Source organism: Drosophila sulfurigaster, chromosome X (assembly GCF_023558435.1).
Source record: "Drosophila sulfurigaster albostrigata strain 15112-1811.04 chromosome X, ASM2355843v2, whole genome shotgun sequence".
Lineage (NCBI taxonomy): Eukaryota > Metazoa > Arthropoda > Insecta > Diptera > Drosophilidae > Drosophila > Drosophila sulfurigaster.
Genome location: NC_084885.1, coordinates 22693196 through 22720802, shown reverse-complemented (window position 1 = coordinate 22720802; position 27607 = coordinate 22693196). Strand labels below are relative to the sequence as shown.

Sequence of the window (27607 nt, the reverse complement as noted above, 5' to 3'; positions counted from 1 at the left end):
AGTTTCGCTTTTCACTTGCGACGGCCTTGCTGAGCATTTTTTTCATTCGTGTTGCTTTTTTTTTTTGTGTGTGCTGGCCATTTGTTAATGTAATTGAGACATTGCCCAAAACGTACAATTGAAACAATTTTCCAATTTCCCATTTTCACGGCGCGCCAGACACGCGCATCTTTCCATCTCTCTCACACCTCTCTTACTGTCTCCTTCTCTAGCTGTCTCTTGTTTTTTTTTGTTATTTGGCGCCTTTCATGATGTTCCGCCATTCATCACGTTGCTTTATTCTAATCAATGCTCGGTGCACATTACAGGGTAAATAACATCATTTATTAGTGAAGAAACTAACTATTTGCTATCTCTAAATATTTTCATCTAACTTCGAAAACAGTTGTAGACGAGTTTAAGCATAAATTCTAAAAACAGTTAAAGCCAAGTTCGTTCTGCAAAGTGTTTAATATATTTCTAAAATATATATTCAACACTTTTTATCAATAATATTGTATCACTGCCTAAAAATTAGTTTCGTATAATTTTACGTTTTACAAACATATTATATTTTACAAATCAATTCCATTCTTTAATTAAAAAAATCACAAATTTGTAAAAATTTTCTTTTGTTTTGGGTATTTTTCACTTTGTAAATATTTTATTTTTATAAGGTTTTAAATATATGTTTCAATACTTATTTTTGTATTTTATAATATTTTCGACACTTTATATTTCATAATATTTTCGATAACAATATTGCAGAATCTTTTCAATTCAATTTGTTTCACAAATTAATTTTACCATTATTCCAAAAGTGTTTTTTGTATTTTTTTGCTAAGTAGATATTTTGTTTTGATAATATTTTAAATATTTGTTTCTATACTTTTTTTGCATTTAATAATATTTTCGACACTTTATATTTCATAATATTTTCTTTGAGATTATTGGAGAATCTTTTCAAAGCGTTTTATTTGTTTCACAAATTTATTTTGCCATTATCCCAAAAATGTTTTTTGCACTTTTTTGCTAATATTTTAAATATTTTTGCTAATATTTTAAATATTTTTGATAATATTTTAAATATTCCTTTCAATACTTATTTAATAATATTTTCGATTATTATTTATTATTAGGTAAACATCAGTTTAGAGCAGAGTTTTTTAACCTAGCTAAATTACAGGGTATTTTGAATGCGTTCACTTTGAAATGCAGCTTTGGTTGGTTTTTCTTTTCTTTTGTTTATGTTTCGTGTGTTGCCCATTTTTAATTGAAGCGCATTGATTTTGATTGCTTGTTGTGCATTCAGCTCTATAATGCTCATTGTGCGTGTGTGTGTGTGTGTGTGTTCTTGTTGTTGTGGCTCTGGTTCAGTGCACACACACACAAACACACACACATACACAACTGACGCGTGCTGCTTTATTTGAAAATTACGCCAGCCTCAGGCGATCTTGTGGCCCCCTAGACGATCTCATTGAAAGTGTTTAACGAGTGCCGAGAATTAAACGAACTGCAATTTTTAGCAACAATTTTGTGCGCTTGTTTAACAAACTATTTAAATATTCTCAGAGCAGTTTGTTGTTAAGCGAATCTGAGTAAATCAACAAAATCAGTTTGAGAATATGAGAACAAAGCTTGTTATTTCTATTCCAACAAAACAGTTTCATTCTTCCTTCCATATTTTGAATATATTTCTTTTCCTAAAAGTTCTTTACAACTCATTTCGCAACTGTGAAAATAGGCTTTTAAAAGCAGCCAATATTCCAGATGGTCTTTTGTAATACACTTTTTGGGGAATTATTCATAAATTTTGTGTATTCAGTTCGCTGTTCGCTGTGTGTTATTGATCACATATTAACGGAATGCCAAAATGATTTGCATGATTAATAAATCAATTGAATCAACTTTCTTTGCAAGTCAAGTGACGCATGCTTTGTTTTTATTTTTTGACACGATAAATTGTCGAATATATATATAAAGTACGATCTATAGAATATATAGATTTCTCTCTCTAGCTCTCTTTCTCAGTCTCTCTCGCCTCATCTCGATGATATGCAAATGAGTTTCGAAATCTGCTTGAGGCATGCAATTGAATTTGTGCTTGTTTCGACCTCAAATTTAAAGGGAAGCGTAGACAGAGAGTGAGAGAGAGAGAGAGAGAGAGATTGAGGAAGGGAGAGGAGAAGTAGTTGAATGGGTGTTGCTTTGGGGTGGGGGAACCTGTTGCGTTCTCTCTGCTCTCTGTGTGTATTCACAAATTGCTATTAATTATATTCGGCGAGAATGATCAAATGGTGATTCAATGGTTTGCCATGATGTCAGCAATAGATCGAAGAGCAAACGAGAGCGACAGAGAGCGAATTATAGAACGAGAGAGAGAGAGAAAGATAAAACAGATACTTGCGTGATAAGAGCTTGTTTTTGTATAATAATTAACCAACTATTTGTTGAGGCTAACATTGAAAATTTGAACTGGTTTTCCTTACCGTTTGTATTAGTTAACAAGCTGCCAAAGCGAGAAACATAAAAAGGGTTTTCAACTCTGAAATTTGGCTAATTTCAAAAAAGTTTACACAGTTGTTGAGCAAAGCTGTAAATATATTTCAGATGATATCATTCAGAGAGGGGAAGAAAATAAAATCAAATATTTTAAGTGTAAATTCTTTTGGACAACACTCAATTAAATATGAAGTATTACAAATAATTTGAAATGAAATGTGCAGGAATCAAAAATTAATGCGAATTGCATTAGAAAATACATTTTTTAGTATTTTAAATACTTTACTATATTATTTGCCAGTTGGAATAGTTCTTCATTATATTAATATTATTATTATATATGAATGTTATTTATAAAACATTTGGAAAGCTTTTTTCAATGTAAGCAAAATCATGCGAATGCGGTATTACCTTTGAAATATACCACAAAATACAAAAATATACCAAAAATGATACTTTGTATGTAAACTTTATCATTTAAAGCAACACTCAAGATATTGTTATGTCATTCCGAGAGTATGTAAGATTGTTTTACTCTATTTTAGATACATTTCTGAAGCATTAATTGAGGTTTTATAATATACAAATGTTCTTTCGAAATAGGTAATACCTTTCAAATATACCACAAAATATGAAAATATACCAAACGTAATACTTAGTATATTTGTATATAAATTTAAACACTTAAAACAAATAGCCAAGATGTTATTATGTCATTCTGAGCGAATTAAAATTGTTCCACTCAATTTGAGTTACATTTCTGAAGTAGAAATTGTGCTCTTTATTATTTTGAAGAGGCCAGCTGAAGCGCAGCAAAAGGTGCCTTAAAATATAGTTGATTGTTTTCAAGGGCTTAATTCAATTTGGAAAAGTGAAGAGTGATCCTTTTACGACTCTGTGGCTTCTTAATATGATATATGCTGGCAGCAGACATGAAGGTGGTTGCCCATGTTGGCCATGGACAATAGAAGCACCCTCGACTATGCAGATGGGGAGAGGAGGAGAGGGAGAGGGGGAGAGGGAGAAAGAGATCTGCCCGTAAGTTGTGAGTACCGAATACCGAATACCGAGTACCGAATACCGAATAGTAGTACATCATGGCACGCACATTGACAGCTGTCATTAGCATTCATTGCGGAAGCGCGGCAAAAACTCATTGAAGGGCCGCTGCCTGGACGGAGACTGCGATAGAGGAGAGGTTGAGACTGGGACTGGGACTGAGACTGAGACTGGGGTGCAGTAAATGGGCCTTCATTAAAATTGAAAATAATAAAACTGAACTCTCTAAATAAATATACGACGCGAGTTGAGTTGAGTTGTGTTCAGTTGGCAACGGCAACGGCAACGGCAAATCAAACACTTGAGAGTTGATTAAAAACGGCCCTCGGCAAAAAGGGTCTGCCCCCAATGCTTGCCGCATGCCACACAGCCGCACTCTACCCACATGCAACAATTTGACGTTTGACTAAAGCGCAGAAAGCATAAGAGAGCGCGAAAAGAGATGAGCCAAAATCCGCACAGATGCGTGCAACAAGCACAAAAGTATTCAATTTCTAAGCGCACATGAATGAATGAATGAATGAGTGAATGAAAGAATGATGTTGCACTCAATCAAAGTGAATGCAAAGTGAATAAAGTCTTGTTAATGGGCATCGAATGGTTCAGCACTTGGTGACTTGGGTTACAAAAGCATTTAGCTATCGACTGTTGTATTTTCAACTAAGGTTTAGAAAACTTTACTTAAAGAGGTTGAGGTAGAGGGGGAGACTATATTGATATTATATGTTAATATTTTTGCAATGAAGCTGTATTTCTATGCTTAAAAATGTACTACTATTTTATTTGCATTTTTGGCCTTACTCATATTTGCATAACTTAGTATTAAAATGTTTAAGAATACTGAATTTCCTTCACATATTTCTATTTGCAACAGCATCTACATATATGTATTTGAAAGTGGTTTTAACTATTAAGACATTGAGAATATATTGATTACTGAAATTAACTTAAATAAACAATAGCTTCACTTAAAGTTTAAGCAATTCAGTATATTTTTAATACTAAATCTAATACTTTTTATGCTATATTTTCTATATTTCATGATTACTGCAATTAACTAAAATACAATCTTGTTGAATTTAACATTTAAACAATTCAGTATATATAAATTCAGTATATATAAATACATATTCAATATATATTATATTTTTCATTTGTTTAATGTTTTATTTACTTTATTTGGTTTATTTTTGTCTTAATAATTCTGCATTTGAAACTTCATAAAATACTTAAATTTCAAATTGAAGGAATTACATAACGAGCTGCATATATTTAGCACATAATTATGTTTAAAAATACCATATATTAGTTTTATTTAGTATTTCATTTAATTTGAAAATACTAAATAAAATACATTTAAAATTTCCAGTACTTTGTTGAAGTAATTGTGTGTAGAAATACTTTTGTCTTATTTAGTATTTCATTTGCTTTCTATGCCTTATATATGTAGTTATATCAATCATATCGTTTTATTGACATTCGGACATGTATCTCATGCACTTTTTCATTTGTATCTTTGCAGCTTGATCGTGGGTGCACCAAAGTACGATACATCGACGTATCAGGAGCATGTGAAGGAGGCTGGCGCCGTCTTCAAGTGCACGATGCAGGACGATGATTGCCAGCTGGTCGCATTCGATTCGAAAGGTGCGTATTTACTTTTGTTTTTTAATGCCTGTGAAGTTAAGAGAATGTAGAAGAAGAAGAAGAACGGGGAGGAACGGGAAACTGGCGCCAGTTTAGGGCGAGTTCTCAATGAACTTTTGCGCTTCAGTCAGTCGACGGCGGCTTTCGCTTTTGGCGCCAGTGACAACAGCAGCGTAAAATGCAATTAGTTATTTATGGCTCACACGCATGCGCAGCGTTTTTTAGTTTTAGTTTTAGTATGCAAAATGCGAAAATGCAAAATAGCATTAAGGAAACAGAGTGCGAAATATAAAGAGATGGAGAGGTAGGAAGGGAGGAAGGGAGGGGAGTTTTGTGCTTGGCTGCCGTTTATGAGTATTATTTTTATTATTTTTAGACGTAGTGTTGCATATTGCCATATTGCCATTTCTTTGGCATCGCAACTTCCTTAAGCGCAAACGGAAATGATAAACAGGCGGCCTCGAAAATAAACAGACGCCCATTTTCAAGGTTCACCCGTCTGGCACCTTCATTAACAAACTCTTCTCGCCTTGCCACCAACTTGTTCCATCCTTTACTCCTTCTCTCTTTCTCTTTAATATGCTGCCTCCCTCTCTCTCACTCTTCTTTGTACACTTCCTCTTTCGCTCCTCCTCTCGACAATTTGCTGCAACGGATGCGCAAATAAAAATTATTCGCTTTGTCGACAATGACGATGACGATGACGATGATGTTGATGTTGATGGCGTTGCAGAGTACAGAGAGTGCTGTGTGCTCTGCTGTGCTGTGCTGTGGTGTGGCATGCTACATTCTGTGCTGTGGCATGTGCTGTGCTCGACTGCACTTCCACTTATGTTACAATGCCAGAGACTGTGATACCCAGCAAAGAGTTGTGCAACAAACTTAGCTTTTGCATTATTTGACTTCACTTGAATTGATTTCTTCTGCATTTCTAGAAATTATTCTATATTTCCATCTATGAAAAATGAAAATATATTTCTCAATTCATAAATATTCTAATATTTCTTAACTTTGTTTTCTTTTGAGTAAAGTTATAATAAATCCTTCAAGTTTTATTATATATTTCGATCCATGAAAAATGAAAATATAGTTGGTAAAGCGAATCCTAATATTCTACAATTTTATTTTCGATAATATTCTCGAATACTCTCAATTTTATTTCCATTTGAATAAAGTTATTATATTAAACTCTTCAATACTCTTAAAAATAGTTTTCTGTTGATTTGCAATAGAAGAAAGTTTTTGAAATTATTATATATTTCGATCTTTGAAAAATGAAAACATTTTTATCAAGCATTTTTCTTGGATGTTTTAATAAATTTTTAAATACTCTTCATCTTTGTTACCATTCGATTTGCGATAGAGAAAAGTTATTCTAATAAATTTTTTAATATTCTTCAAATTTCCATTTGAGTATAGTTATTATAATTAGTTCTCCAATACTTTAAATATACTTTTCTTTTAATTTTCCATATAGAAAAGTAAATTTGTAATCTATTCACAATTATGTTGCCCAACTCTCTCTTAGCATATTATCATAAAATTCTCAGAGTTTCATGAAAATTATTGCTACAATATAATAGTTATGTCACCATTAGTTGAATTCGTTCTTTTCTCAAACAATATGAAAGCTTGAAAGATTATTTAACTTCAAATTTGCTGCTCAGCTTCTGACTTTTTCATTACACTCCCTAAAAATAGTTGTATGCTATCCATAATTCTATTTATTCGCCATGCTATTTATTAAATTCCACAAAATTAAATGTATCTACAATTCCCTTTCTTTGTTATGCTAGTGACTTTTCTCATTCTTCATTTAAAATTGCATTTTACAAGCTAAGAACTTGCTGCTCTGCTCAGCTCGAGTTGAAGCTGTAAATTTGATATTCTGAATATTTCATGAGGCAGTATTTAAAGGATATCTAGCAAGTCCAGCAACGAATGTTGTATAGGGCGCCTTTTTTGCATATGGTTGACTGGCTTGTAACCTGCATCTGAACCAGTCATAAATATGCAATTTCATTTTGTGGCTGCTGCTGTCGTTGCTGTTGTTGTTGCTGTGACTGGCGGCTGAGCTGCCAACACCTCAAAAACTCAAATTGCTGACGCGTGCCGAATGCGGGGTTAGCTGGGGCGAAAGGGGCAGGACAATGATGATGATGATGATGATGATGACGACGATGGTGATGGTGATGGTGATGGGGGCAAGCCCAAAGTGAGATGCATAAATTATGATCGGGGTTCTAAGTGTTTGCTTAGTAATATTACCTTTTAAGCCTTCTCTCTCTCTCTCTTATCAACAATCAAATGTTTCTATCGTATGCTTGCTAAAAACACCACACTTAAATCTTACAATATATATCACACACAAAAGGAGTCAACAGGTGCTTCATTCAGCTCGCAGGTTGGTTCATCATTTAACCCAAAAAAAAAAAACAACGAAAAGATACACTAATCGTTTTGCTAGAATTAGTCAAGCGTATATGCAAATGATCTCAGCACTGATTCATCGCAAATGTATTGATTAGTCATGCGAATTTTTAAATATGAGTGTATTCATCTATTCATTCACATTCACAAATGCACAACTTGAACTCTCACCCACCAGCAACAAAAAAAAAATAAACATCATTCATTCATCAATTCGCTTGAATTCAGTCTTTAATCATTTTGCAGATTTGCAAGATGAACGCAACTCATTCAATCGCAAGATATCTTTTGCAAGTTCTCGGAAATTGTTTATCAATCTGGAGAAGTTTAGTAACTTTTTCTCGGTATTATCTTTGCTAAAAATCATTTCAATTTTATATTATCTTTATTACATTTCAAATATTTTCATAATTGTTGGCAAATTAAGCATAATTTTCGTTTTTAAAATGTGACAATAATTTAAGCAGCAATCGTTGTTTAATTATTGCTGTCCCTCAGCTTTCAATCAATGTCAATCAAAGTATTCAATTAGTGTTTCGTCTGCTTTGCAAATTGTTTTCGCATTTAAAAACCTATTCATAAATGTCCATCTCTAAGTACTCTTCAGTTATTGCAATTCGTTTCATAATATTTTTCTCATATCCATCATATCTCATTAAAAACTCATTTGATCATCCCTTAATCTTACGCGACATTCAATCAAATGCTGTAAGCACTTCAATCAACACCTCACCCTGTACATAGGCAAGTCCACTTATAGCACAGCACTACCCCTAGCATAAATATAGCTGTATATAGCATATACTCGTATATAGTCTCGTCATAAATCATTGCCAAACATGAACGGAAGTGGCCATTATGCCATTATTTGCCCAAGTGCCTTGTTTCTCGACCAACTTAATTAGTTTGCTTTTTATTATTTTTCACATATTATTTTCTTCGCTCTTCGCTCTTCGTTTGTCGTTTTTTCTTATACCCCTCTCTTGGTTTTGACCTCTCCTCCACTTTAGAATAACATATTAATTTCAGCAAAATTTTCATTTCCGTCCAATTTCGTGTTGGTTACTTTGCGTGCGACGCTTTCGAATTTAAAGTCCACATTTCGTTTATATGTGTGCTTCTCTTACTTTTTGTCTTCTGTCTTTTGATAAATGTCATTTGAATTTCTTATACTAATTGCTGTGCTTTCCTTTCCACCATAGGCAACAATCGCAATACCAAAGGCGAAATCATCGATCGCAAGTCATATCAATGGCTTGGCGCAACAGTTTCTACAGGCAGACACAGTGATTTGGTTGTGGTAAGTACTCAAATTAAAACTAGTTTTAAAAATGTGAACAAAAGGTGTAAAATGCTCCGATAGATATAATAATAGTTGACCTGGTTCCGTCATTATATTCATAACATTACTTTTATTGAAGGGTTTAAGTAAAACTCAGAGTTTAGATCAGGTTTTGTTTTACATTTCTTTAAAATTACTTTGGGAAGCGTTAAAAATCTTAGGAGTTAGTCAGAAACAATTTTATACGGCATATTTTGGTATATTTTAAATGAAGTAATATATCAATATACCAAATGTACATTTCAGTATATTCAATATTTGTTCGGTATATAAATTCGGTATATTTGAACGATAATAGCGATATATGGCAATAAAAAGCTGCTGCTTTGACTGCGAAATCGGTATATTTTGAATGTAGGATTATATCAATATACTAAATACACATATCAGTATATATAGTATTTTTCGATATATTTTAACGATAATACTGATATATGACAATAAAAATCGGCTGCTTTGGTTGAGAATTTAGTATATTTTGAATGTGGGAATATATTATTATACTAAATATCAACTTTGGTACATAAGAGGCTGCTGCTTTGGTCGAGAACTTGGTATATTTTTAATGTAGTAGTATATCAATATACCAAATATACATTTCGGTATATTATTTTGATATATTTTCGCGACACTACCACACTGTTTAACTCTTAGGACACACTGAAAATATCTTTTTGTAATATTGTTCTACTTTTTACATATTTGACCCAGTTTACAGCTCTAATATATACCATACCTATAACAAGCCAGCGGGCAGACAAATTAACACATCAATATCTGCTTAGATAAATCGCTTTAGTTCAACACCTACAAGAATTATTTAAAATACCTCAAGATAAGATGTGCCCGCTTAAAGCATACTAAGTAATACGCTCTCTCTCTTTCCCTCACTCTGTCTATCTCCCTCTCTCTTTAGTTAGTCTAGTTTGTTGTGGCATGTCGTTTAGCTTTGAACTAGTTGCGCAGCATACATTGTTAGGAAATTACGACCACAAAGGCAAAAGCCGCAAAATATCCCAATTGAATGGTTACTTTATCGCTGTCCATGTTAATGTGATACCATAATGAGACTCTCGCTTTCAACGACCGCCCAGTCAGCTGACCCACTGACTGACTGACTGCCTAACTGACTGACTGACTGCACCTCCTTTACCTACAGTTTTGTCCAACTTGATTGTTTGATTTTTAATGCTCATTCGATGGCATCATCGAAGAACGCAACGATACCAGAGCTCGTTAAATGACATCGTCTGAGGTTCTCTTTCGCGCTCCCCTGGGATTGAAAGTGCAAGCAGCCAGACAACAGATTGGGAGAGCTGTGTGGGGCAACTGTGAAATGAGAGATGGGAAATGGGGAAATGGGAAATGGGGCTCTGGAGCTCTGGAGCTCACAATACCAAACAGGTGGGCGATGGCGCATAAAAGCTGAAACTGAAAATGAAACTTGGAAAAGAAACACAAATCCGAAATGACATTTTGTTTCTTTTTTTTTATGACAATGTCGTACGCAAGTCTTTTTAGTCTTTTTTTTCTTCTTCTACTGCTCGGTTTTTTTTTCTTCTTTTTTGTGTCAGCTGCGGTGGGTGTGCAATGCCGTTACATGTGTCTGTGCATGTCGTTGTACACGTTGATACCCTGTAATGGAATATAATAAGAAACAGTTGGTATGAATTTGTTTCTTTTTAAAATACGAAGTCTATAGACAATTTCAGTAAACCTCTCAAAAAATGCAATTCTAATGTTAAAGCTTTACAACTTGTTTAATATGTATATTAAAATTTTTCATCAATATTCTGAAAATTTCAACACTATATAAAAGCTCTTAAAATATGCACTTCGGTAGCTAAAGTTTTACAACTTGGCTTACTTAAAGATAACAATTTTAACTAAATATTCTGAAAATTTCAATAGATATCAACGTCATAGACAATTTTTATGAACCTCTCAAAAAGTGCAAACGTTAAGCTAAAGCTTTAATAATTGTTTTAATGGTATCACACAAATTGTACTAAAAATACTGAAAATCTCAACAGATATCAACGTCATAGCTAATTTTTATAAAACTCTTAAAAAGTGCAATTCGGTAGCTACAATTTTACAACTTGGTTCACTTAAAAATAACAAATTTAATTAAATATTCTGAAAATTTGAGCAGCTTCCATAGCAATGAATATAAGTTGTAATGGTTCATAGTTAATTTTCAGCTGTTTCAGGTTTCTAGGGTATTTGCTAGTCACACTTGTTGCTCACACTCAGAGTTCAGCTGTGTTTTGTTGCTGTCTTAGGTTGATTTGTTGTTTGGTGCTGGGCGACAACGAAATATTCTGAATGCGTTTTGATTTTGTTGTCATCTTTTGTGGTCGCATTAAACGTGGTCGTTTCTTTCGATTGCGTCAAGTAAACCACACACACACACAGCGAGTGTATGTGTGTGTGCTCTGTTTAAGGTGCGCCACAGTCGCAACTTTGGTTAATTGCGTTGGCGTCGGTGGCCAAGCCAAAAGCCACAAACCATCAACCCACAGACGAAAGAGAGAGAGCGAGAGGAGCATTTGATTTTCACTTTAGTTCTCAATTAACTTTGATTTGGCCCATTTGATTTGGCAAAAGCACATAGGAAAACCGTTAACATTGATAGCCCAAACAACAACAGCAACAACAGCGACGTCCTTTTGTTGATACCTTCCTTCTTTTCATTTTTTTTTTTTTTTTTGTTGCTTTGTTGACCATCGATGTCCAGGTCACTTCCGCCACGTGCGGCACCCACTGCTGACCTGATCCGCTTCGCTCTGCTCCGTTCCGTTCCACTCTGGTCTAGTCTCCTCTCGCTTGGCCTTCAAATGCCCATTAAGAGGCCATCGATTAATGTGTGCACCAAGTGCGCCCAATTGCCGACTCGAACTACATCATCCACAGCTAACAATGGCAACACAACATGAGCAGTTCTCACAATTATGAAATGGTATAGAGTGCGTTAGAAGTTTCGCTGTTGCTTAAAGCTACACATGCTTATGCTTGTGCTGATATAAAATATGATAAATGGGATCTAATTTGATAAGTTCTAAAACTTTTATTTCTAAAAAGTAGCTAATTTCTAACTTAATTCATAAATTAACTCTTCGCAAAACAGTTTATCTAATCAATAGATATTTTCTTTAAATTGGAAAACAATTTCTCATCAACTTAATAAATAGTAAAGCTTTAGATTCAATTATAAAATATATATATATATGGTACACAGAATGAATTTCGTGCTAAAATCTAGAATAAAATGTTGAATCAATATTGTTTAATGCCAAAATGAAACCAAGAAGGTTTATTCTTAGATCGAAATTCTACATACATACAATTCTAGATTGCCCAATCTTAAAATTCCAGATTACAATCTTGTTTTAAGAATATAAAACTCTCAAAATTGAATCAAGAAGGCAATATCTGAAATCAAATTAATCGACAATGATTTGCGGCATCTCTACTTCTCTACTTACTGGGCAAAAACACCAAACATTCTGTAATTGTAATTTGAAAGGAATTCCAACATTTTAATAATCAAGAAATATTTTTTTAAGATCAAAAAGTTTTGAAATCTAGAATTGCAATATTCTTTTTATTCAATTACTTTGTAATCTATATATTTTTCTATACCAAAGCAGATGTTTATTATTTAAATACAATTTATATTTATATATTTGTTTTATTATTTAGTTACGTAGCTATTTCGAGCTCAGCATCAATAAGATGAACAATCTATAGCAATTTAGTCTTCAAAGCCTTCACACTCTCTTCGAAGGGGAATGCTGGCAAAGTTTTGCTATTTGTAGATTAATTTATTAGATTTTTCTTTAAATGGAAACCATGCGAATGATGAACAAATTAACAGCATTTTTGTTGTGTTTGCTCTGTATTTGTTGCGAACTGAACTAAATGCGAACTGCGATGCCAAGGTGACATCACTTTGAACCCGAGATCGACAATTGCCAATTGTCGGTTTGGTTTGGTGATTGGATTGGATTGTGGTTGGTGCTATTGCTATTCTTATTGCCATTGGTATTGGTATTGGTATTGGTATTGGTATTGGGAGTGGTGCATTCGGACGTTGCCTTGGGCAGCCGTGTTGCAGCTTTGCTGTTGGGGCATGTGCCGCATGTCGTGCGGTCTCGTTTCGCGTTTTGTTTGTTGTTGTTGCTGTTGTTGCTGTTGCTTTTTGCTGCGATTGCGACATGATCATCGACACGATCTCTGTAAAATTGCCAAAGCGCTATTGAACTCAAATATGGACAGGCAGCAACACAACGAAAATAAAAGGCGGAGGGTCCGTTCGCATCCTTGCGCAGAACTTTTAACTTTGCATTCGCAATGGTAACGTCTGCATGTCGGCCATGTCAAGCGTGTTGACTTTTGACTTTTTGCCAGTTTGTTGTTGCTGCAGCGCAACAACAGCGCTACGTTCTCCCCGAAAGTGCAGTTTAATGTCTCAAAAATTTATCGCTGGCATTTCGGTATGCACTCTGCTTGCCCAACATGGGCAATAAACCAACAAACCGCAGAACCAACGAAAAAAAGATACTCATACAAAAATAGGGGGAAAAAAATGAAAAACGATTGAAAATATGTTTGCAAGCACCGTTAATGCCCCTTTGAGAGATCAAACAAGCCAAGTAATAGGCTTTCAAATTGCAGTTTAGCGCATTAATTGAGTGAGTTTCGCTTCAAGGCGCCCAACGTAGGACGACCCTACGGCAAAGCTTCAAAGCACAATTTTATATACATGTACATGTAAGCTAACAAGATGACTTGTGGGTGGCCTAAGCTATGAGTTATGAGTTCATCTATTAGAATTGTGGCTCACACACAAAGAGAGCATTATGTAAATGCGGTAAAGTCAAACTCTGCGTATTCAATGTTGATCTAACCCAGTCTCTAATGAAGATGAAGTTATGGCATGATCTTCACTAACTGGAGTAGCTAATCCAAGCATACAGACTCACATATGCAGTTATGGCTAAAGTTATGAGGAACTGGAAATGGCCAAATGGCGCTCAACGTGGGGCAGCTGGGCACTTCACGGCGACTGCCCGGCCATTTGCATATCTAACTATCTTTACCGCGAACAGCGAAGCAAAAGCAAACAACTTGCAGTCTTTTGGGTCTCTCTACACTCCTCGGACTGATAATAAAGTTTTTAATAGGAAAATGCTATTAACTTATTGGCCGCGCTCGGTGGGCCAAGACCAAGCTGCTGCTGCTGCTGCTGCGGGTCGTTGCTGGACTTGGACCAAAGAAAGATACGACGCTGAAGTCGCATTATGAATTCAATTGAATTGTTCAATGGGTCCCAAACGTGAAGAGACTGGAGGACGGAGACTGCAGACTAAGGACTTCTTTGCCTGCGGCGAACTGATTGTCTTTATTTTGATTTTATGGGTGCATTGAGTGCACCTGAGACGACAGCGATATGAATGCAGACTATGCAGATCTTGAGGCCAGCAGCCAGGGCTGCAATAAATATTTAACAGTCAACAGCGATGAGCAATTTGATTGCTTCACTCCCTGGACGTTGCTGTGATTTGGCAGCGACTTGCCTTGCATAATGCGACTGCATAGATTCATGCCTGATTCAATGGGGGCAGCATTTGAATGAGCTGGGCGTAGCCCAGAGAGAAAAACAGAAAGAGAAATAGAGGGAGAGAGAGAGAGAGAGAGAGAGAGACATCGTCTTGGCAATGTGATGTGATCAGCATGCATTTTTGGCGATAGCGCGTCATTTTGGAGTTTATGTCAGCGACACAGTCACAACACAGGTAGAGGCGGTAAAGCTGGAGAGGCTCAAGATTGCTGGCAAGTCAATAGAGCTGCTGCTGCGACTGCTGTTGGGCTGGCTTTGCAATCCTGCCACTGGCGAATGCCATAAATGGCACAATATGTATAAATTTGTAAAAGTAATTGCAGGCATATGTGCCACAGAGCGGGCATCAAACAATGCCACTACGATTCCGATCCGCAGCCGGACCGAAGCTGCTGTAGCTGCGAGCTTCGAGCTGTAGCTGTAGCTGCATGCCAGCCATATTTGGCATGGGCCATAGGCCCAAGTATTGCGTCCGTCGTTGTCGCTGAGCGTGCGTGTTTTATGTCCAACTGCCAGCCATTTATACATTATAAAACTATATATATATATATATTTGTATATACAGACAAGCGGTAGAGACCGGGAGGCTGAGGGACAAACGGTGAGACGCAACGACAGCTAGGCAGACAGAAGAACAGAGAGACAGGCAAACAGAGAGTCAGTCAGACAGACAGGCGAGCGAACAAGACAGACAAGGCACAGTTGTAGCTGAAGCTTGGAGTTGAAGATGGAGATGGAGGCTCCAGGGTCGCCTCGCCTCGCCTTGCAACGTAGCGTAGCGTACCATAACGTACCTCAGCTTACCTCATCGCACACAGCTCGGCTTACCTCATCTCAACTCAACTCAACTCAACTCGACTTAATTCACCTCCTCCTCCTCGTCTTTGTCTGCTCTTCTCGCCTCGCTTCGTGTCGACTCGGTCCTCATCTTGTAATTCGCCTTGGCCATTTTAGGCTCTGCAGCATTTTCATGATCTGTTTGATGCCATTGTTTCACATTTTCACAACTTCACAACGTGGCATTTGCTGACCGCAAAGCTAAATAATTCTCATGTTGTTTATGTATACCCTGTAAACAATATGCCAAGTGAGTATAATCGATGATCTTGGAATACCTTTGTGCTAAGTTTATGAGTATACGGAAACTTCTTATGTTAAATTTAATTTTATGATTTAGTAGAATTTTTTATAAAGAAAATATAATACTAAATATTAATAAATACCCTATAATTATATTCATATTTTGAAGAAAAGTTAAACCTAAATTAGAATCTAAATTTTTAATCTTAATGAAAAGTCTCTTAAATTCAAAATAAATACTCTATACTTGTATTCATATTTAAAAATTGAATCTTAAAGAACTCGGCTACTACTAAAGCTAGAGCTATCAAATTTGATGCGTGTCAAGTATGCCACATATTCATAATAATTATTGCTAGATTAATAGAATTTGAAATGTGTGCCATATCATATTTGGAGTTATAAGCAATTCTGTTTATCCTTTAAGGGCTGTTCCCAGATGAACGAAATCTTAATTTCCGTGCCAAATTTAGGCACATAAAGGTTGACAAAAACGGTCACTCTAAAATTTGTGGAACTTGCGAAAGCTTTTCGCAGGTTTTTTGTTCATCTGGGAACAGCGCTTGAACTCTAAAACTTTACGACAAATCAAGAAAAGATCACGCTTACTGCAGAGTATCTTTGCTACCAGTTTCCACAGATGTTTTCATTTATAAACTGTATTTGTATTTGTTTTGTTTTTGCAGGCTTGCGCACCGCGCTATGTCTTCCACACGATGACGCCATCGAGGGCGCTGCGCTATGATCCGGTCGGCACCTGCTTCACCTCGCACAACTTCAAGCAGTTCCATGAGATATCGCCGTGTCGCACAAGTAAGTAGGTCGCCCCGAATTAGATCCACGCACCACTCGAAATCAAAGACAGACAGAAACGCAGACTGCATAAACCAAAACGAAACGAAAGGAACGAAAAACGAAACATATTCAACTGCAACTCATGTGATTTGCACTCTATACGTAATTTGAGCTCAGTACGAGCAGGGAATCCCTTTAAACGCAAATTACACAACCAGCAAGCAGCTAAAAAAAAAAATACTTTAAAAATATCCGAGGGAAGCGCAAAAATTGTATTATAAAGCCAAGGCCAGGACTTGAGGCGGAGGTGTCGAAAAGAGAACCACAGACAGAAAGAACCACAGTCAGGCCGTGTGAACTTCAAGTATCAAGTGTCTGTAAGCCATAAGCTGCGGCTAATATTTTGCATTAATCGATAGTACTGAACAATTTGAGAGCCATTTTATTTTTTATTAGCGGGTGTGCTTTTTTAGCCTGGCCTTATCAATAGTACTGGAGTAGTAAATTTATAATTGACAATTATATTTTGAAGGCTTGCAACATTTTATTTACCCTATCTAAACTTGGATTTATCGATAGTATTGATTTTAGGCAATGAAATTGTGCTCCATACTTTTTTGGTTGTACAAAGAGCAAATTATGAATCATTAATAATATTTTGTAGGGCTTCGATTATAAAATATTACTTTTATTAACCCTCGTTTCTAAAGCTGCCTTAATCGATAGTATCAATAGTATTGAGATAATAAATTGTTGTCTACTCTACTTACTCGTAGTTATATAAAGAAATCATTTCTAATTGAATGTTTTAAGGCTTCGATTCTTTGATCACACTTTTATTCAATCTCCTTTCGAACGCTGCCTTTATCGATAGTATTGATCGATATTTGAAATAATTTTCAAAGAGTTTAAGTATTTAATCTTATTTTTTGCATTTCAGTAATATGTTAAGATGAAGGGAAGAATAATTAGCTGTTATACGATTTATTTGTTTGTTAGAAAACTTGATCGATGCTCTGCATGAATTTAAGGCGAGTTATTTATTACTATCGATAGTAACGCTCGATCGATTGAAACGCTGCTCAGCGTTGTTATTCTCCAGCATTTTATAATATGCCTGACAGTTCCTTTTGCTTCCGAAGATAGATTTATAGCACTCAACGGACCGTGACTTGCGACAAATATGCTATTCACACATACGTATATGTATACTAGATGCTCTATTAATGTTGTTTCGTGTCGTGAAAGTAGCAACATAAAATAATATTCTATATAGATATCAGAGAGATATCATTTTGTGCTGCATTAGGGATGATATTTTTGGTTAATGCCCAACTCACTGCCAATTTGTTTGCTTAGTCATCACATTAGATGTGGCTGCTATATACGCATGTTGTATATACACACATATATTTATATATATATATGTATATGTATGTATATATAGTCGCTATATCTCTGTATGTGCTGGACATGAAGACACACATGTGGCACGGTCGCTGGCGTTGTTGCTGCTCTTGATTATTTTTAGCATCGACAGCAGATGCAGAGCATATAGAGACACACATCGTCTTGATTATACACACGATTACGCGTATATATATACAATATAGTATCTCTGCACCTAGCAGACCTCTACTCTCTCCACTTTCCACTCTTCATTTCTAATCTGCCAACCGCTTTATCAGCTGACTTTATTTTATAATTTGCAAGATGATCTCCTCATTTAGTGAACCATTTCTTCTTGACACTGAAAAAGATAATCCCAAATGAAAGTGATTTGGAATTTGGCATTGAGCAGAGACGGAAGTTTTTTATTTTTAAGTTTAAATTTTATTGAGCAATTGGAATTATTGTAGAAGTTATTTATGAATTTTGTTGTATGGCAAAAAACGTCCACTGAAATCGGGTCTTGGTTGCTTTGGTTGACAATCTGGTATATTTTAGTACTCTATGGTATATTTTGAACGTAGTATAATAGCAATATACCAAATATAGGTTTTGGTATATTTTAGTATATAATTTCGGCATATTTTAAGAATAATATTGCAGTGTTTTGCTCTTATTCAAAAAGGACTGAAGCTTTCTTACTTGTTTTACTTATTTATATCAATTCCTTAATTCCTTAAATCTCCCATCGATTATTTGCTTATTTAAATATGTATTTAATACTGAAAAAAGGCAATCAAAATTCGCAGAACTAGTTTAACACTCGCGCAGCGATTGCTCAATTGACTGCAATCGAAGCCCAATTCGAATTCCCATTCTTCGATTGAGGGCCAATTTAATGATTCTAAACGCATTTTCCAGACGCTGCTCGACTCAATGTCCACAATACTCAATACCCAGTGGTGTTGTTGCGTTATTAATGTTGTCGTGTTGTCGCTGTCGATGTCGATGTTGTTGTTGTGAAATGATTAGCAGCGACAACAGCAGCAACAACAGCAGCTACTCATCACATGACAGTTGGGCCAGCACATTCCGACATTACTGAAAGCAATAAATACCAACTTAACGCACAAAATACCAAACTAATAGTTAAGGCGAATAACATACACACACATACAAAAAAAGAAAACAATATAAATAAAATGAAAAGAGCAGAAATCAGAATTAAAGAATGGAGAAAAAAGGGTTAAGAAGAGGGAGCAACAAAAAAAAATAGTAAGAAAGGGACAGTCGAGTGTGCTTGACTGTGAGATACCCGCTAATCATTATAAAAATATACCAAATATTATACCACAAAAATACTAAAAGGTCATATTTGGTATATAGATGAAATAAATTCAAAATATACCAGATTGTCGCATAATACTACAATATACCAAAGGCTATATTTGGTATATTGTTAAAGTTGCACGTTCGAAATAAGCATTGCGGTATTATTCTAAAAATATACCAAATGATATATCGCAAAATACTAAAATATACTGAAGTCCATATTTGGTATATCGTTGAAGTAGTACATTTGAAATATAGCATAAAGGGCAAAATATACCAGATTGTCATATACCGCAAAAATACTAAAATACACCAAAGGTCTTATTTGGTATGTCTAATATACCATAGAGGTCAACCAAAGTAGCTAAGACCAAATTATAGCCATATTTCTTCAAGTTTGTGAGATCTACGAGTTCATACGGACAGACAGGCAGACGGATGGATAGACATGGTTATGTGGTCTCGGCTGATCAAGAACATATATACTTTATAGGAGGTACAAAGTTATAATACCCTTTTACCCTTTGGGTAGCGGGTATAAAATGAAGAAAAACAAAAAAAAAGCTGCCCAAGAGAGCGACAATCGTTGAGAAGGAACCGCCGCCAAGTGGCGCGTCGCTTTAGAGTCTTGTTCAGTCTTGTGGAGTCTCTTCAGTCTTCTTCAGTTCAAGTCCGATTCCGCAGTTGTCCAACTGCTGTTGCTGTCGCTGTCGCTATTGCTGCCCTTGCTAAGACTAATTGTAATTCAAGACGGGGGCGATTTTATTATGGGAATTACTACAACTGCACACACACAACGCACAATGCGCTGTTGTCCGGTGTGTGAGAGAGAGACTCAATGTTGTTGTTGTTGTTGTTGTTGCTTAAAAGTTGACTTATGGCGAGAAGGCAGCCAGCAACAACACGCCAGCAACATGTTGTTGTTGCTGTTGCAACGTTGTTGAACGTTCAAATTGAAACACTTCGGAGACAAATTGTTATCGTTTAATTTGATCAAACGCACGATCTGCCTGTTGATTTTCTGCCCGAGGCAAAAAAGCTGGAAAAAAAAGCGCGACATGTTGCTGCTGCCAGTTGCTGCTGCCAGTGGTTGCTGCTGCCGCAAGCATTGCGTGATTTTTATTTGGTAGCAAAGGCAAACAGCAGGCACAAAAAAGGCACAGCGACAAAAGGATGTGGAGGCTTGCTTTTGTGGTCAACAGTTTTGGATGCGGACGCCAACTCAATGAATGTGGTTGCTGCTGTTGCTGTTGTTGTTGTTGTTGTTGCTGTTGCTGCTGCTAATGTTGTTGCTGCTTGTTGGCCTTTGGGGCTGGGCCTGTCTGCAGCCTTTTGTTCTGGCAATCTGCCGCTGTAGTTTATTGTATTTTCATTTCAATGTCCATTCTCTGGCTGTTCGAAGTTCGCAGTTCTGTTCAATGTTGCTGTTGTGCACATTGTTGTTGCCTTGAGGATCATACTCTCAGACTCTCAAAAGCCAGGCGTGCGCGCTCTCTAATCCTTTTATGTTGTTCGTGTGGTTGTTCTTTTTTGGTTTTTTTGTTCTTCATTTTGCATTGCCTGACAAATCACTGGCTCAATTTATTGCATTGCTCTGGTAATTATTTGCAATTTATTGCCGCTTTCCCTTCGCTTCGTCTTTTAACAACTGCATTTGCTCTTGACGAAATTACAATACAAAAGTAAACAGACACACACACACACATAGAAGATAATAAGCATTTGCTGTAATCTCAATTCGGAAATTGTAACTGACATCCTATCTTCATCGTTTCCTCTTCTCTCTTCTCTCTTTATCATCATTCTCTCTTCTTTTTTTTTTTTTGCAGACCTCTGGGGATATCATCGACAGGGCTCGTGTCAAGCTGGCTTCAGTGCGGCTGTCAACAGTGTAAGTACACATTATAAGCAGGCGAGTCCATCAGTTATGAGTGTCACTTTGGCATTATCTAGAAATATTGAAATTAATTCAAATTATTTAAAAATTCTGTCGAGCTATTTGCATATTTTTTCATTTCTCATTAATAGTGATTTGATATTTCAAAACAGTACTAGAAAATATATGAAAATGGGTTGAAGATATTTCATCACTATAAGTGAAGTTTTCGAAAATTATTGAGTGGGCTTAAATTATTGAAATGAATTTAGAGTATTTTATTTCACTAAAAAATTATTGAGTCTAGAGGCATTTTTTGATGTATGATAGCATAAACGTTTCATCATAAATTATATTTACGAGAAGTAATAACATATATTCAAATATTTAAATTAAATTATTCAAATACATTTAAAATTAGGAGTTTTTAACAAAATATTAAAATACATTTTTGTAGAAGTTATAGAAAACATATATATTTCTAAGAAATCATATAGAAGAAAATAATTCGAAAATGTATTTTCAAATTATAGATCCACAAAAAGAAGAAAAGATGATAATATAAAAAAAAATAATAGTTATCCACCAAAAATGTAGAGTATCTATCAGTCTGGCATGCCGTGCATTTCGTTGGCTTCTTTGAATACTTTCCAGTTATTATGTGCATGCCATTGCCATTGGGGATAGGTTTTGGGCTTGAATTCTTTGGGTTTGGGGAGTTTCTTTGATTTTTGTTTTTTTTTTTTGGGGATTGGTTGCAAGTGTGTTGCATTAGGTGTAAAGCGTGAGGCGTGAGGCATGCGGCATGTGGCGTGGGCACGTTTAGTTGGCACCTTGTTGCAATCGTGGCATAGCATTTGCATAAGCAATCACAATCGCAATCGAAATCAGCATCGAAAAGTGAAAAAGATTTACAAGAGATTCTCTTATTCGTTGGATCTTTTTTTTTGCAGAATGGTTCACGTTTGTTCATTGGCGCACCCGGCAGTTGGTACTGGCAAGGTAAGTGCACGACGTGCTAAATACCCGATAGTTACGCTCTAGTATGAATTAAGCATAGCGAAAAAGAAAAGAAGCAGCTGTCAAGTTGAACATAAATCAAGATTACCTTTGTACTTTGTATGTATTTTGTATTATTTGATATTCGATACTTTCGATATTTGTTGTATTTGTACTATCGTATCGATACCTTCTAAGTACAACGGCTACTGTATCCATTGTATCTAGTTATATAGTTTTTTTTCTAGAACTTTAAGCATCATTACCAACTCAATCCCCCCAACCCAAGCCCAGCTACGAAACCTTTTTTTGAGCCCCTTTCCTATAGATATACACACAAACACACAAATAAACACAGACAAAGTGCCGTAGTCCCGTAGTTTCTGGTTTGATATACACATTTTTATACTTTCCCCCCTTTAAAAGGAACAACTTTCTTTAATTTGTCTTGTTATTTTTGCATTCGAACTTTATGTCCCTCAATTTTCCACTGATTTCCAAGTTAAATTTACGTTTTTTGAACTTTGTGTTAATTTTAGTTTTCAGTTGTGTTTAATTTTTTGAACCCCCAGCATCTTTAGAATTTAGAACGTCCCTAACCTCACAAACACACACACAATACACACTGGGATAATTGCAATTGTTAATGATGAAACTATCGAGTTGACCTATCGATTACCCGATGTATGTCTCTAACCTAGAAATTTAGATTTATTTTCCTCTTTTCCCAAATATTTCCCCCACACACATATCGAATAGTGTAAGATGCCCATTTTTAGTTTAGTTTGTAGTCCTAATTGCGATGCGTTGTCTCGTGCATGTTTGGCTAGAGGAACACAACCTTGGCCAGCTGGACGATAGTATCGTTACTATCGTTTACTATCGCCTGACTGCCACTTAAGTTTGTCATAATGAGTTTTTAAGTGTTGTCGAGTGTTGTTGTCGTCATCCAAAGTTCATTACACAATTGGGCTTAATGTGCGTTCAATGTCGTCGCCGCTAAAAAAAAAAACAGTACAAAGAAATGAAACCTATTTGAAAAAACAACAACAAAAAAAAAAAAAAAAAAAAAAAACGCAGATTAAATAAGCAAAAACCACATTCATAATGCATTTGTGCAGCTCGACAACGCTCGACGCGCCGAGGAACTAACCACATATTAAGTTTATCGTGTAGTCAGCTCCATAAAATTAATGATAATTTGTTAAATTGACTTATTGACTATTGTAATTGTATCGTAACTTAACCCCAAATCGAGTTATAGCTGCATTTCCTTTGACAATGTATACATCTCTCAATCGCTCTCGAATATAATATATATAAATATATATACTGTATATCGATATTATCGTAAATTGTAATCGTATTTTGTAATCGTAATTGTAAACTGTAATCGTAACTTTATAACTTTATAACGATAACTGTAATTGTACGCGTCATGTTTTCTCCTAATTGATGACGTTTTTTTACCTTGTTTTTTTTTTTTGTCTCCATTTGATTAATATTGTATTATGTATTCTCTCTTTTTCTCTCTCTCTCTCTCCTCTCTATTTATATTTCTGTATTTGCTCCTCTATTCACACTCTGTCTGCCTGTCGGCGCAAAATGCATGCACTACAACAACAAAATTTTTCAAATGTTTCGAACAAACCCAAATACGAAATTGAAATGAACTGAAAAATGTGATCATCCTCCTAATCGACCAAATCGATCTAATCGTATGCATTCTGTACCGAACGCCATGACCTGTGTCTGTTGTTCAACCCAACCAACCAACCAAAAACCAATCACCAAACAAAAATAAACCAAAAACCGTATCAAAACTTCTGCTATATTAAAACCAAATAAATCCAACAATATAAAACCCTAAATCTATATCAAATATTAAACCACAAAAACCAAACAAAAAAAAAGGACAAACCTACTCAATACCGCCCGATGCCGAGTTTCCATTTAAGCCGCCTTTTTATCAGCCCTTCGGCACTGGAGGTAATAATAAATAATAAACGCAAATTACGCTTCTCTCACCGCAAAAAGAAATACCTTATGTAGAACATTTATTATTGATCGATCAACATTAACCACACCACACTATGAAATCGATAAAGTGCCTAAACAAACAAAAAAACAAAACAAAACCAAACAAACAATTTAAATAATTCAAATTGTAAAAAAGAAAATATATAAATAATAATTGATGAATGGCCTTAAACCCTTTGCCCGCTTCCCTGCTCCTTCCCTCCCCCTACTACCCCCACATAAACAATGGTGTGTGATAATATTATAATCAAATTCGAATTCGAACTCGAATTCGAACTCGAACTCGAACTCATCATCTATCTCTGCGAGGGGCTGTCAAGTCGGTGCAGAAAACTATCGTTACGAGTGGTCATTCCCCTGTCCACGATTTGACAGCGATCGCTAAATTCGCCTACGCCACGCCCCCACGCTCCACGCCCACTCATCGAACGCTTCGCTAACCCACCAACGAAACGAGTGCGGCAAAGCTCGATAAAGCATCCAAGCACCACACGAGGAATACGCAAAAAAACGCGCCAAAATGTCATGTCTGCCTGTCTCTCGTCTCGTCTCGTCTAGGTGCACATCAACTGCAGCTCTGGTTGTTGTCTCCACTAAGCATCGCTCACACATACATATTTAGTACACCTACACACACACACACACACACATCCATACGTATTACGTATACGTATCATACCATTTAGTATATAATATCAGAGTCTTAATCTGCGCACGCCGCTCAAGCTAGATTTAAGGGCTGCCCACTTGCTACTCTGGTGCTGCCACTTAGTAAGGTATTTAAATTCCTTACAATCTGTTGTGTTCATGTTAACTTTCAGTGTAGCTTATTGGAAAAAGCTGATAAAATATGCTTTTTTTAATTGTAAAAACTTGAATAATCAAAAACAAATTTTCAATATAGTATATAAATAATTTTTTTTTTATTTATTTACAATCTATCTATCTAAAGATAATAAGTAAATTCTATGTATATAAATAATAAAACAAATAAAATATTGAATTTAAGAAAAGTTTCTCATACTATATTTTAAAGACGTAACGTAGAATCTAGTAATTCTCAACCTCGCACTTAGTGCTGCCCACTTGCTAAGAAATTGTCAATTTTCGTTGAATACAATGTTGCACACGAATTTGACACACATTACAACGCAAAAATAAAGTCTCAATTAACGTGATAGTTGACATGAACATGAACCTTATTTGTCTACAATTAAACTATTTAATTGAGAGCAAGCAATATTCGCACTCTCTCGCTTGAGCCGCGTACGTCATTAAGTATACTAAGAAAATAAGTTGTAAGCGAACTTTAAGCTCCTTTAAGCTGTGCGCATGAGCTTTCGTTATGGGTTCGGGTCTTGGCTATTAAGTTGTGTTACTAACCGCGGTCGAGGATCGTAGCGTAATGTGATCCTCAGGGTGTTTTGTTGCATGTATCACCTAGCGCATGCCTCATTTTGGGTCTAAAGACTAATAATATCTTCAATTCGTAGTACAACAAATTGTAGCTCGTAGTTTGTATCGTAGAACTTGTAGTACAATTATTTAGAACTATTGATTGACTTATTTACAATTACTATTGTTGCTGTTGTTGTTGTTATTGTTATTGTTGTCGTTGATATTGTTGATGTTGTTGTTATCATCCAGCATGCCGCAATAATCGTAGCTAAACACAATGGAAACACAAACACATCTCACACCAATAAAACAATCAAAAAACAACAATGTGAATAAATCGCACAACATTTTGGAGCCACTTAATCATTGTACCACAATATTCACAGGTCAAGCGTATTCACAGGATGTGACCAAGCCGGAGAATCAAGTATTCTCTACCGCTGAGTCGACATCGGCTAACGATGATTCGTATTTGGGTTACTCGATGATCACCGGTGATTTTGATGCCGATCGCAGCGAAGATGTTGCCATTGGCATGCCACGTGGTGCCAATTTGTTGGGCAAGATCGTTGTCAATCGCTGGAACATGGCGAACATCTTTAACATCACCGGTCGCCAGATTGGCGAGTACTTTGGTTATGCCTTGGCCACCAGCGATGTGGATGGCGATGGTCTCGACGATCTGATCATTGGTGCACCGATGTACACCGAACCGGGCAACGTTGAGGGCAAGTACGATGTGGGACGTGTCTACATTCTGCTGCAAGGCGGCAACACACCGGTAAGTCTTGCGGAATTATCTAATTTAATTTGAAGTTCTTGAGGAACTTCCCTGTCGTACTGAAAATATTCCTAAATTACTTACTGAGGTACTGAAGAGGATCATTACATATTGTAAAGTCAGTTTTCCAAAAGTCCTCTTTTCCTTGAAACGTACCTTTACTTTCGCTTAAATCTTTATGTGTTTCCTAAATTATTTTTAAGTCCTAGAAGCTGTTTGCCCTTTTGGAAAGTTATTTAACCGCTTTAAGTGTTTCCCAAGTTATTTTTAAATACAAGCCCTGTGGGATTTGTTGATGTTCCCTAAAGCTCTACAGGGATTTCTGGTGACCCTCTGAAGGCCAAAGCGATTTCCTAATATTCCTTCGGGGTTCTCTTAATATCCCCAAACTTATTTAACCGCTTTACACCTTGCAGGCCGAACACTGGACTAGGGAACACATTCGCGATGGCTTCCATACCAAGGGTCGCTTTGGTCTGGCGCTCTCCACGTTGGGTGATGTGAATGGCGATGGCTACGGTGACTTTGCTGTGGGCGCACCCTATGACGGTCCCGAGGGTCGCGGTGTCGTGTACATCTATCATGGTTCAGAGACGGGTCCGCTGGCGAAACCTTCGCAAATCATCCGGGCCGAACAGCTGGTGGAGTCCGCTCCCTATCCGCATACCTTTGGCTTTTCGCTGTCCGGCGGCGTTGACATGGACAACAACACATACCCCGATCTAGCTGTTGGCGCTTATGCCTCCGATCAGGTTTATATCTTCAGGTCGCGTCCCGTGGCCGCTGTCAATGCTGAGACGCTGTTCTCGAGCACCACGAAATTGATCAGTTTGGATGAGCGCACGTGTCAATTGCAACGCGATCACAAGTGGGTGCCCTGCATGCCGCTCAGCACCTGTTGGAGCTATACCGGACGTTATCTGCCCATGCAATTGGACTTTGATGTGTCCTGGCTGCTCGATGCGAAGAAGACACGCAATCCCCGTATGTTCTTCCTCCGCGACGAAGGCAAAAACATACGTAATCAGACCATTCGCCTTAACTATGGCCAGCGGTATTGCCTCAACGAGACCGTCTATCTCATGGATGGTGTGCAGGACAAACTGACGCCATTGGAAGTCGAAGCACGCTACAATCTGCGCAGCAATCGTCCCGCTGAATCGCTGGTGCGACGTCGTCGCGATGTTCTTGAGCCGGTCATCGATCAGAATCGTGAGATTGTGCTACGCGATGCGATCAACATTCAGAAGAATTGCGGTGACGACAACATTTGTGAGCCCGATCTGCATGTGGATGTCAAGTGAGTGCAAGGGATGTCAACTATAGTGT

General features: G+C 36.5%; 1 protein-coding gene across 4 annotated transcripts in view; it reads left to right on the top strand.

Moving 5' to 3' along the window:
- Positions 1-27607, top strand: part of LOC133847493 (integrin alpha-PS2) — a 45371-nt gene that overhangs the window by 14322 nt on the left and 3442 nt on the right. For 3 of the 4 annotated variants that reach the window (XM_062282591.1, XM_062282589.1, XM_062282590.1), the window contains exons 3-10: positions 5066-5190; positions 8823-8920; positions 16355-16481; positions 21014-21075; positions 22014-22062; positions 23974-24048; positions 25884-26278; positions 26695-27578. In XM_062282591.1, coding sequence (XP_062138575.1) covers positions 5066-5190; positions 8823-8920; positions 16355-16481; positions 21014-21075; positions 22014-22062; positions 23974-24048; positions 25884-26278; positions 26695-27578 — 1815 coding nt within the window. The remainder of the gene's footprint in view (positions 1-5065; positions 5191-8822; positions 8921-16354; positions 16482-21013; positions 21076-22013; positions 22063-23973; positions 24049-25883; positions 26279-26694; positions 27579-27607) is intronic. The other variant, XM_062282593.1, reaches the window with a different exon arrangement.